The sequence below is a fragment of the Budorcas taxicolor genome, chromosome 5 (assembly GCF_023091745.1).
Source record: "Budorcas taxicolor isolate Tak-1 chromosome 5, Takin1.1, whole genome shotgun sequence".
Lineage (NCBI taxonomy): Eukaryota > Metazoa > Chordata > Mammalia > Artiodactyla > Bovidae > Budorcas > Budorcas taxicolor.
In genome coordinates this window covers 71,973,698-71,985,843 of record NC_068914.1, presented here as the reverse complement: position 1 = coordinate 71,985,843, position 12,146 = coordinate 71,973,698, and the positions used below count along the sequence as shown (strand labels likewise).

Genomic DNA, 12,146 nt, shown 5'->3' with positions numbered 1-12,146 from the left:
CTCGTATTCTGTAGGCAGCCTTCAGGCTTCACACACCACACTTCTCTCCTAATAATCTGGGTAGATGACCTTAATAGGGACAGACAGATCCCTTGCGCCCCAGCCTCTTTCCCTTTCACCAGAATTCTGGGGACTTCTCCCCAGGAACAACACACTGCTCAGAGATGAATGACAAAGGCGTTTTATTGAAGATTCACCTGAATATGGATAAAGGGAAGGAGAAGAGTGGACAGGGTACGCGGGGGTTCTCGTCCCGACCTTGCAGGGTCGGTTGCTGCCCAGTGATGGAGAACGAGTCTGGTCCTGATGCAGAGGGAGATACAGGATCTGGTAGGAGGCAGCGCTGGGCTGGGAGGGGACACATGACCCTGATAATCCTGGAGATGAGGTACCTGGCTGGATTCTCCTCTGTCCATGGGAGGTAAAGAGTCAGCTGACACCTCTCCCATTCCAGCTGGATCACAAGCCCAAATCAGGAAGAAGCTACCAGACTCTAAGAGAGCAGAGTCCATGTGCTGGCACTGAGGTGACACTGGTAAGATGAGCCCCAGGAAAGGAGGGTGGAGGTGGGGGTGAAGGAAGCAGAGACACCAGGTCTGGGCAGGCTGGCTGCAGAGGGCTGCAGGGCCCCTGTCTCCTTTATCGGAAGGATTTCTTGGACAGGGTGGTGGTAGAGATGATCTTGCCGCTGGAACTGCCGCCGATGCCACCACCGAATCCAAAGCCACTTCCAGAGCCAGAACCCAGGCCAAATCCAGAGCTGCCTCCTAACCCTCCACCGAGGCCGCCTGCACAGGAGCCAGAGCCCAGGCCAAATCCAGAGCTGCCTCCTAACCCTCCACCAAGGCCTCCTGCGCTGGCAGCGCCGCCAACCACAGCTGTGGGAAAAAGGCAAAGACAAGGTTACTCCATCAGCACTGTTACCGGGAATCTCACCCCAAACCAGGGCGAACAAACAGCCACAGCAGGGAGCAGACAGTACTTACAGATGCTCACAGCACTCTGGCATTCTCCAGACATTCTGTGGGGGACAGAAAGAGCAGTGAACCTCAGCAAGCCTGGAACCAGGCTTCATTCAACAAGCCAGTGGCAGGCACCCTCCCCCTTGTTAAGCAGCTGAATTGAGGCCTGAATGTGAACCTGTCACGTAACAACATCCCGGTTTATAACATGCCAGCACTGGAGCGGTGCATCAGAGGCACCCTGGACTGGCCATGGCTCTGGACCTTCTCCATTTCCCCTGTTCCCATCCTGCCTTCCCCACTCACCGGCACTCCTCGCCCTCTAGCAGCTTGCGGTAGGTGGCGATCTCAATGTCCAGGGCCAGCTTGACGCTCATGAGCTCCTGGTACTCTCGTAGCACCCGGGCCAGCTCCTCCTTGGCCTTCTGCAGGGCGGCCTCTAGCTCTGTGCGCTTGCTGTAGGCATCCTTTAGAGCCACCTCCCCACGCTGCTCTGCGTCGGCCACGGATCCCTGCAGAGTCTGGCACTGAAGACAACGCAAAGGGACAGGCAGTCAATCATTAGGGCCTGTTGTCAAGACCTCGAAATCTGTCCCCTCTCCTGTAGCCACTCTACTTGGCTTCGGATGTTAGGATTCTGTCTGTCCTGCCCACCTTCCCTGACTCATGCATTTTATTCACTCCTGCTAGAGTCCCCCAGTGCCCCCACCTGACTGATTCAACAAAAGTAAAACAAACAGTGAAAAAGAGCCAAGAGACCTTATTTACTGAGGTGTCATATCGTGTTAACTAGGTTACCACTGAAAAGATATGGGTATGACTTGTTCGTTTTCAGTAACTAAGTCGTGTCCGACTCTTTGCCACCCCATGGACTGTAGCCCGCCAGCTCCTCTGTCCATGGGATTTCCCAGGCAAGAATACTGGAGTGGGTTGCCATTTCCTTATGCAAAGAGCTACAAATCCCCTGCAGACCAGCTCAAGGTCTTCTAGCCTGATGCCTTGTCTGCTTGTCTACTCTGGAGACATGTCTTGGGCCCCTGGCCCTGTAGTGAGGCTCTCGGGCAGAGGTGACACCTACCTGCTTCTTGACGTTCTCGATCTCAGCCCGCAGCCTCTGGATCAATCTGTTAAGCTCTGAAATCTCATTCTTGGTGTTCCTCAGGCTGTCTCCATGTTGGTCCACTGAGGTCTGAAGCTGCTGGACCTGAGACCCAGGGAAGCAAGGGTCAGGGCTGTTTGGGTGGGGTCTACCCTCCAATGAACTCAGCAAGAATAGCCACAGGTGGCAGGGGTAACACAAAATGTCACGTATCTCCATGCAGACCAGAATCAGTGATGCCCAGAAGAATCAGTTTACTTCTGACTTCTCCTGGGCTCGAGCTGATGATGGCTTGCTCACAGACATCAAAAGCAGAGCCCCAGAAGCCACCAACTCTGGAGAGACCCCCAGCACTCACCTTGGTCTGATACAGGGCCTCAGCCTCAGCCTTGCTCCTCTGGGCAATCTCCTCATACTGGGCCCGGACCTCAGCAATGATGCTGTCCAGATCCAGGTTGCGGTTGTTGTCCATGGAGAGGACCACAGATGTGTCGCTGACCTGGGTCTGCATCTGGGACAGCTCCTGCAGGGAAAATGTCTCATATCAGGCCTACTGGAGGGTCTTCCCTAATCTCTGACACCAGAGACCCACCATCATCATGGAAATGGCCATGCCACAGGCTCAGATGGGAGCCGACTTGGCATTCCCAAAGTGTACAGAAGAGGAGGAGGGGTAAATTTCTATGTAGAAATCAAGTGGCTGGTGACATCTCAGGACAGAAAAGCAATGCCTGTAGTCTTCCCTGCTCCCTGAGGACCACAAGTCACTCCAGGTCAGGAGGCTCAAGTATGTTGGCATGGAAGGGAAGATAATGATTTTTCTCACTGGAGAAATGCTAGACGGCAATCACTTCTATTCCGTGCAAACTTCAGGTCTAATCCTCTAAGACGACCTCTGGTTTAGGAAATCTCCTGGTTTCAGTTGAATCTCTCACTTCAATCCTTTCTATCCATGACCTTGCTGAGAGCCCATGGCCCTGAAGTAAGGGAGTTGCAGTCCTTTCAAAGGACTGTCAGTTCCAACCAGCAGCCTCACAGGGGGAGGCCTTCCCTGAATGGAGGGGGTTGAAGATGGAGTTCTCACCGCAGCATAGAGGACCCTCAGGAAGTTGATCTCATCATTCAGGGCATCCACCTTGGCCTCCAGCTCCACCTTGCTCATGTAGGCAGCATCCACGTCCTGCAGAGGAGAACGGAGGCTAAGAGACAAGGTGCAAGCATTCCAATGAGGGGCAGGGGGCATTATGTGACGCACAGAGGTAGCACCAGGTGAGGTGGTGAGGGCCTCTTATTTGGCCTGTTCTGCCCCTAAAGCCACCTGCAGACATGGAAGTTAATTATCCATATGGCTTTTTTCACAGCTTTAATTCCTAGTTCAGTGAGATCTGGATAGTACCAAGGAACAGTGAGGGGGGCGGGGGAGAAGGTCAGGATGAACCAAACCATGATCCAAGCCAAAGACCACTCCTGAGGGAATTGGGAGCACATCCCTACCCTCCTTCAACCCTCACCTTCTTGAGGACCACAAAGTCATTTTCAGCAGCTGTGCGTTTGTTGATTTCATCTTCATACCTGGGAGTGGGAAGATGAAAAAGAAAGACAATAACTCCACAGCAAGCTAGCGTTTCTCACTCCTTCCTTCTGGTTTCCAAACATCTATTGGAAAAAATCCATCTACTTGGCTACATTTTCCCATGTTCATGCAGATATTAATTTCATTTACATTTGCTGAGCAATGACCTTGTTTGAGATACCAGTCTAGATTCTAGTTTATTCAGAGGAGTGAAAACCAAATTTTCAAAAAGACTGTTTGCAAGAGATAAGATGTGAGGAGGAGAACAAGCATGATCTGGCTGATTTTGTTTCAGTAGAAGAGCTGTCCTTTGGCCATTAGGTGGACTAAATTCTTAGGAGAGTTGATGATGCTCCAGTTCTTTTTCTTTGGTATGAGAGTGAATTGAGAGAGGGAGCTGGTATTTTTCTCAGTTTCATCCCATAATGAACATACTAAGAGCTACTGTGCATTCAAGGATCATTATATGCCCAGCACTACGCTACCTGCTTTCTCGATCTCATTTAATGTCATTTAATTCTCTCAACCTATAAGGTGGAACTATTACTCCCATTTTAAAGATGAAGAAGGACTTCCTTGGTGGTCCACTGGTTAAGACTCTGCACTCCCTCTGCAGGGGGGCATGAGTTTGATCCTAGGTCAGGGAACTAAGATCCCACGGTCTGCACAGTGCTGCCAATAAATAATAATAATAAAGATGAAGAAAACCAAGATTCAGAGAGGTTAAGCAAGCCAGCCGAGATCACACAGCTCCGTAAGTGGAGGAATCAGTATGCCAAGCAGGTCCATCTCTCTTTACAGCCTGTATTCTTCTCACCCTGCTGTGTTACTTTTCATCGTTTGATATATGCCAACCCCAGCTCCCTGGATCTACCACTTATTTTCTGTTTTGGGCAACTTAGAGCTGACGACATCCTATTTTAAAAAGTGACCATGTAGATGCAGAACAGACTAGAGGTTATCCCTGGCTCTTCAGGGTCTCTTCTGAGCCTGGGATTCAAAATGACTGAAGAGGAGCCCCGGGCCGGGACACAGACAGATTTGTTGGACGGCGTTCGCTCCCTACATACTTGGTCTTATAGTCCTCCACGCTGTCCTGCATGATCTTCAGCTCAGACTGCAGGCGTCCTTTGTCGTTGGCTAAGGTATCCACCTGCTTCCTCAGGGCATTGAGGTAGGCCTCAAAGAAGGGCTCAAGGTTTTTGACAGATGTGGTAGTTGTCTGCTGCTGGAGGAGTTTCCACTTGGTCTCTAGCACCTTGTTCTGCTGCTCTAAGAACCGCACCTGTATTTAACAAAGGCACCAACCGACAGATGAGAGGCTGAAACTCTGGCAGGAGGGCTGGACCACACCAACCCAGTCAACTCAAGCCAACCTGGCAGCCTGAGAGCCGTCGGAGTAAGGCCACCACCTTACAACTGCAGGCACCATCTGCTGGAGTCGATATGGCAACCCCCCTCCACGGAAGCAAGCAGCCCACATGTGTTGGGAAGAACAGAGCAGAGCCCACGCATCAGGGCCTGACTGTGCAGCAAGAACAACTGGACCACAGGGGTCCAGAAGCCCTAGGAAGAGTTTCTGGGAAGAATATTGAACTTAGATGAAATAATAAAACTAATTCAGGAAATACAACCAGAGCCTAGGGGCTATTGCATTCGATGTGACCTCACCCAAGGCAAAGGAATGATAAATTCACTGAAGATGTTTTTAAACAAGCTTTCTTATAAATGGACCTCACGTGTCCCTGTGAACCTGTGCACAATGGAATATAAAATGTTTAAGATCAAGCCCTAGACATATTCTGAGTCTCATAGACTCAGTCCTGCAAGGGAACTTCCCTGAACTTTCCTTCTAGGAAGAGATCTAGCCAGATAAACCAAGGTGTAGCATGACATTTCCACATTATGTGCCTCAGAATAGAAAAGAAAGCAGATAAGTGTGACTGATCATGATTTGAACTTAAACCGATGATGGGAGATAAGTAAGCGCCCAACTGTCAGTCTTACTTTCACCTCTGTAGGTTCTAGAGTCACAATGAAACCCTTTTAAGCTACGAGGGATTTCTTCAAGCTAGCAAGAACAAATATTCCCATTCAATCTACTCTAAGATCGTTCATTCTTGCCCCATTCATCTAAGAGAACTAAGACTTCATTGCACAGAGAACCAGGGCACCCTGGGCCAAATGTGCTACACCCATCCATTCAGTCATTCATCTTTGAATTAATGACTCTCTGGAAATAATCTGCTTGCTATCATGCATCACACATAAACATAGCATACAGCATAAAAGTCTTGAACCTCTACTAGACCTTGCATGGAGAAGGAAAGTAGACCACAAAAAAAAAAAAAAAAAAGGAGCAATTCAGCCCACTCCTCTTCAAAAAGACTCCAAAATGAGCAATTTTGCCCAGAGTCAGGAGGATGAACGCAATGACCTTCTGAGGTCCTCATGGGACCTGGAATTTGCCGCTGGAGTCAGTCCCTTTCTCATTTGAGAAAGCAGCCTGGTTTTCTTCTGCTCCAAAATCGGAAGTGCCAGTAGTTAAGCAATCATATTAACTAGAATGAATTAACTATATTATTAACCATGTTATTTCTGACACCAAAATCTAGAGAAAAAGCAGAGAAACGATGAACCCACTTTATAGCTGGGGTGACTGGGCCCAGAAAACTTGAATGATTTGCCCAGAAGCATATAGCAACCTCGGGGAAATTCAAACATTGAACTGCTTTGAGCATCCTATTTTCCCACCAGCCACAGGACAAAAGAGAAAGAGTAATGGTTCTTCTTAACTGGGTAGGAAACAGAGGCCCAGAGAAATCCACAGGTTTCCCAAGCCTGCAGCAGGCTTAGGGATGAGATGCTAGGACTCAGAAACCCTGGCTTCTACCGCCTTATCTGACCAAGGGGCCGCTCACCGTGTCGATGAAGGAGGCGAACTTGTTGTTAAGGAGCTTGATCTGCTCGCGCTCCTCAGTCCGGACCTTCTGGATCTCAGGGTCGATCTCCACGTGGAGTGGGGTCAGCAGGCTCTGGTTGATGGTGACCTCCTGAATCCCTCCAGCAGGGCAGACTGGGAAGCCAGCACCGCCTCGTCCACCGAAGGAGCCCCCGAATCCACCGCCAAAGCCGCCGGCGCCAAAACCAGAGCCAAAACCTCCAGCAGCACCAAAACCTCCAGCAGCCCCAAAGCCACCTGCAGCCCCGAAGCCGGCACCCTGCCGGCCCCCGGCCATGCTGATGGAGATGCTCTTGTTCCCCCCGAGGTTGTAGAGGCTTCTGCTGCCGAAGCCCCCAGAGGAGCAGCGGCCTGCACCCCCGGACATGGAGGCCGAGCTGAAAGCAGCCTTCCTGACCCCACCTACGATGGCCGAGCCGCAGCTAAAGCCACGGGGCCCGCCTCGGACACACTGCTGTCTGGCGATCATGACTGGAGAGAGAGGAGCAAGCTCAGAGTTGTCAGGGAGAAGCGAGAGGGGCCAGGTCACTGACTGCAGCAACACCAGTCTGGGTCTCTTATATGTGCTGGAGAGCAGGGCTTGGTTGCAGGGGCATAAAGGGAAAAATCTGAAACATCTCTGGGCTTGGCCTTTGGCACTGGCCCATCCTTCTTGCACCTGCTGAACATGTCACAAACACACCTACAGAAGTCATTCGGAGGGCACACTCTCTTCCCCAAGAAGCTGAACCAGTGTCCCAGGGCCTCCTGGGTCACAACCGCCACCCCCCCACACACACCCAACACTGCACTCTAATCTCACCAGCCTCCAGGGGCCTCCCTGCTCCAGACAAGACAACCGTCACTCTGTCGCTCACTCCACAGAATTTGGAACCTGAGAGGCTGACTTCAAATGCACACTTTGCAAACCTGCAGCTAGTCATTCTCTGGTGCTCAGTTGCTTCACCCACAAATTGAAAATAATACGAATATTTGCTTTCACCTTCTGTCAAGATCCTGAGATTACAAGGAACAAGGGCTCTGTAACCTGTCAGAGACTGCACATATATTTGTCACTAGCATTACTATTCCTCTGTGTGCGCTTGGCCCCGAAAAGGGCGTCCCCGGTGTCTCAGATGGTAAAGAGTCCACCTGCAATGCAGGAAACCCAGGTTCAACCCCTGGGTCAGGAAGATCCCCTGGAGGAGGGCATGGAAATCTACTCCAGTATTCTTGCCTGGAGAATCCCATGGACAGAGAAGCCTAGTGGGCTACAGTCCATGGGGTCACAAAGAGTCAGACACGACTAAGCAACTAACAAGCACCCACACATATATACAAAAGGGGAAATCCATAGTCCAGCCTTCTAGACTTCCAAACCGGTAGATCGGGACTCAGCTTGGGACTTCCTTGGTAGTACAGTGGTTAAGAATCCACGGGCCAATGCAGGGGACCTGGGTTCGTGCCCCCAGACTACAAGCCTGTGCACCACAATTACTGAGCCCAAGCTCTAGAGTCCACGCACCGCAACTCCTGAAGCCCACATGCCCTGGAGCCCATGCTCTGCAACAACAGAGGCCACTGCAATGAGAAGGCCACGCACCCCAACAAAGAGTAGCCCCAGCTCTCTGTAATTAGTGAAAGCTTGTGCACAGCAACAAAGACCCAGGGCAGCCAAAAATAAATAAACAGTTTTTTAAAAGACTCAGCTTGGCTTGATGCACAATTATTGAAAACCTGCTATCTGCCAGGCATGGAGCTGGAGGCGAAATACAGGTGACGCTGCCTCAGGACTTTACATTCCTTCTTGGGACTCCAGCCTGCATTTACCAGATTCTAGGTCAGCATTCTCCAGGCTGGGTCCTGGCTGTGTGTGCTGCGCCACTCCGTTTGCTGCCCAGTCGTTTGCTTGGCTCGCCAGGACAGGCCATGGCTGTTTTCCCATAACAGTCTCAGCATTCGGGGCAGGAGCTGGAAGAATGGGGTGATGGGCACACCTTTGGCAGAATAATGAAACCTCTGAGCCCCTTCTCAGAGCAATGTTTTCAAATACAATACCCTAGTTTTAAGCTCGAGCTTAAAGTCTTTCCCACTGAGTGCAGTGGATCTGTGTTCAAATCCCACCTGTTGCTACTAACTGGCTGTGCGGTCTTGGACAGATCACCTAATCTCTCAGAACCCATAGATCATAGATGATCTCACAGATCATGAGATGATGTACTTAGAGTGCCTGGTACACACTAGGGCAGGAGACATTCATTCTTACATCCTGCCCAGGCTTCGGTGTTGCCGCTTTGGAGGAGAAACCAGATGAATATTCATCTCTCTTCTCAGTCTCTAATGAGACTGCTATCCCGAATCTGGGGAATGGCAGTGAAGGGGGCATTCATGATTCCCACAGGCCCGAGCTGTCCCTGACCAAATGAAAGCTGGACGCTGCAAAAACGAGCAGCCCTGGACTTCCCTGGAGGCCCAGAGGCTAAGAATCTGCCTGCCAGTGCAGAGGACAAGGGGTCAACGGCTGGTCCAAGACAATCCCACATGCCACAGAGCAACTGAGCCCGGGCGCTGCAACTACCGGGCCTGCGCTCCAGGGCCCGGGTGCCGCAACAAGAGAAGCCACCGCAATGAGAAACCCTCACACTGCAACGAAGAGTAGCCCCCACTTGCTGGAACTAGAGAAAGCCCTCACAGGAACGCAGACCCAGTGTAGCCAAAAATAATTTAAAAAAAAAAGAGGGAGAGCAGCCCCTTCCACACAAAGAGACTGAGGAGGCCCGTGGGATGAGAAGGTGCTCCATGGATCCAGGTCATGGGAACCAGGCTGCAGGAAGACTGGACTGGCTGGGAGCTCTCTCCTCCGGCCAGCTCCTCTCTCCCCACCCCCAAATTCATTGCCTCTCCCCGCCCTCCTCTTCCTCTACTTCTCCTCCACCCCTCACCCTCTGTCCCCATCTACCTCTGCCTTTGCTGGGCTCTCTATGCACCTGCCCAGATGGCCTCTAAGCAAATGAGTGATTGGAAGTGCTATGGCAGGGAGGACAGGAGACACCCCCCTCAACTGGGGCTCCATCAAAGGTCCACTGGAGAAGCCCAAGCCATGGTCCATCCACCTGTAGTAGGTGAGCGTTCTAGAGCCAGGACCATCTCCTGTGAAGGTCAGGGTTGGACATCCTTCTCTCTATGAGTATTTATGGAGTGCCAGCTTTGTGCCAGGCTCCGTGCTGACTGCTTTATATACATGTGACCATGTAATCTCCCTAGAAGCTCTCTGTAGTCAGCATCACAACCGTGCTTACAAATGATGACTTGGAAGACCCCGGGGAGGTGAAGTAGCCCCCAGGGTCACACAGTGGTGCAGCTAGGACCCCAACTGACATCAGTCTATTCCCAAAGGCTCTGCCCTCCCTGGCCTCTCACCCATACCATCCTGCCTGATATAAAGTCAGTTTGTCTAATTTGTACAGCAGTCAACCCAGATGTGGGCACCTGAGCAAACCTTGAACCAACAGTTCAGGTCAAGGGGGTTCTAAGTGCTCAAGTATGCCAGGGTTTACCGATTTCCACCCTAGTGGGCATGGCTGAGGCTGTAGCTGAAGGAGCAGGGAACACCCGGAGCCACCCTCTAGGGGAGCTGAGGTCTGATTGTCTGCTTTTCTGCCCTGAGGGTGGGAAGGGGGCAGAACCCAGGACTCAGACCCCTCACCTGCCTCACCTCCCACTCATGGCTCAATCTTCCTGGCTGCCTCTAGGGGTTGACGAGGACTTTTGTGTCTAGGAGGAGGGTTTTCCTCCACAGAGATGTAGCCCCATGGTGTCTTGTGACGTGTCCAGTGTGTCTTATAGTCTATAGCTCTGACCCCAATACAAGAGAATGCTGTATCCTTAAGGTGTGTCTAAAACAGAAAGCCAACAGAGGTGGAAGGGACTTTAAGGGAAATAATCTATAATATATAATCAATCTTATTTTGTGCCTATGGGACACCAAAACCATGGATCCTCAATGGAGGTACTGCTCGTCACGCAAACCCTAAGTTGAGGCAGAGGTCATCCCTCAGACAGAAAGATGAGGGAAAGGCTGCCTGGCTTTCCAGGTGGCAGTTACTCTCCCAGAGAACTGCCATCCTGTGCTGGACGCTGAGTGCTGTTCTTGTAAGAATTCCCTTCCTCACAACAACCCAGCTAAAGGGGGTCACCAGGCTGTTTAGAGTTACAGACAACCAAGGTTGAGAGAGCTTACATAATTTGACGAAGATCACACAGCTAGTAAGTGGTGGAGGTAGGTGGCCAGTCCTGTCCATCTAACTTCAAAGCCTGTGATTTTGATCTCTACACCCCAATGGTTTATATCAGAATCTGCAGGAAAAACAATTATACGGGAACTTGGACCCGTAGCTTGTGGTCCACCAGAGCAGCCACAGGGCCTTGGCCAGCACACTAAATGTTCTATCCCTGCTTTTGAGAAAGAATGTTGATCGGATCATGTAGCCCTGTCCTTACAAGTACCCAATAAGATAGGACCCTGTTGTAGGGGGCCAATTCTGTGTCCTCCAACTAGGTCCAAATTAGCTAAATGACAAATCCTACAATAAACCCAAACCAAACAGAAAGAAAGTTCTAAACTAGAGCCCTATTCTGTGGCTCATTATAAAGTCAGAATTCCCAGAAGTTCACAAAACCCTTGGATTATAGCCTGTAAAACTCAAGGCAGCATGCCCTCAGTGTACAAGAGAGCCCTTTCCCCCAAGGGAGAAAGGCAAAGAAGAGTTTCCATCTGTGAAAAAGGGAAGGATGCCTCCTGCAGCCCTGGGCCAGAGGCAGGAAACTGGACCAGGTGATTCTACCTGGCAGCAACAGCTAAAATCCAGTTCCCTGCCCCACCTCCACAGCTTCCACTCTTGTCCTTGTGACCCTTCCTCAACGGGCAGCCGTTCCCCATCTTGTCAAAGAGGGATGAGCAGCTGACAGGGGTTTGGAGCAGAGCGGAGGGTGTGTTTGCCTGGGGCTTTGTGGGTGAGGGAGGTAAACCCTGGCATTCAGTCCTGGGATTACAGGGATCCCAAGTCTTTTATTCTTAGCCCCAGACCTGGTGTGTGGTGTGGGAAAGCACCTCCGCCCTCCCTGACCGGGTTGGTGCCCTCACCCTGTTCAGTCACCCAGCCTCAGCCTCCCCTGAGTCACTCCGTGGGGAGCCAGAGCCAACTTGGGGATCATAAATTCTACAGAAAGGACCAGTCAGCATTTTGGAACGGGGACAGTGAGGGCAGAGAGAGGGTGGGGAGCCCTTAGAATCGGGAAGCGGGGTCTATGCACAGTCCCCCCTTTCCCACGGGCAGAGAGCATTTCTGGTCTCCCCCACCCCCCGGGGCATATGTCAGCAGGGGTAACCCAACATGTTCTGGCAGCAAAACCATTCTTGTCATCAAAAACAAATGCACAGCCCCATTTGTAAAACAAGTAAAAGAGGAGATGCTCTGATTGGTGCAGAGGAGGAAACTACGAAACTTCTTGCCTGCTGGCCTCTCCCAGACCCCTTGAGAGCAGCCCCTGGGGTCCTGAGTCTCCAGAAAT

At 51.2% G+C, this 12,146-nt stretch overlaps 1 protein-coding gene across 1 annotated transcript; it reads right to left on the bottom strand.

Moving 5' to 3' along the window:
• Positions 1–639: 639 nt before the first annotated feature.
• On the bottom strand, positions 640–7,065 carry KRT4 (keratin 4). The gene is made up of 9 exons (XM_052641376.1): positions 6,556–7,065; positions 4,705–4,919; positions 3,573–3,633; positions 3,146–3,241; positions 2,420–2,584; positions 2,041–2,166; positions 1,269–1,489; positions 987–1,021; positions 640–878 (listed from the first exon to the last, which is right to left on the bottom strand). The coding sequence occupies exons 1-9, from the start codon at positions 7,063–7,065 to the stop codon at positions 640–642; spliced, it is 1,668 nt and encodes a 555-aa protein (XP_052497336.1).
• Between the last annotated feature and the right edge of the window lie 5,081 nt (positions 7,066–12,146).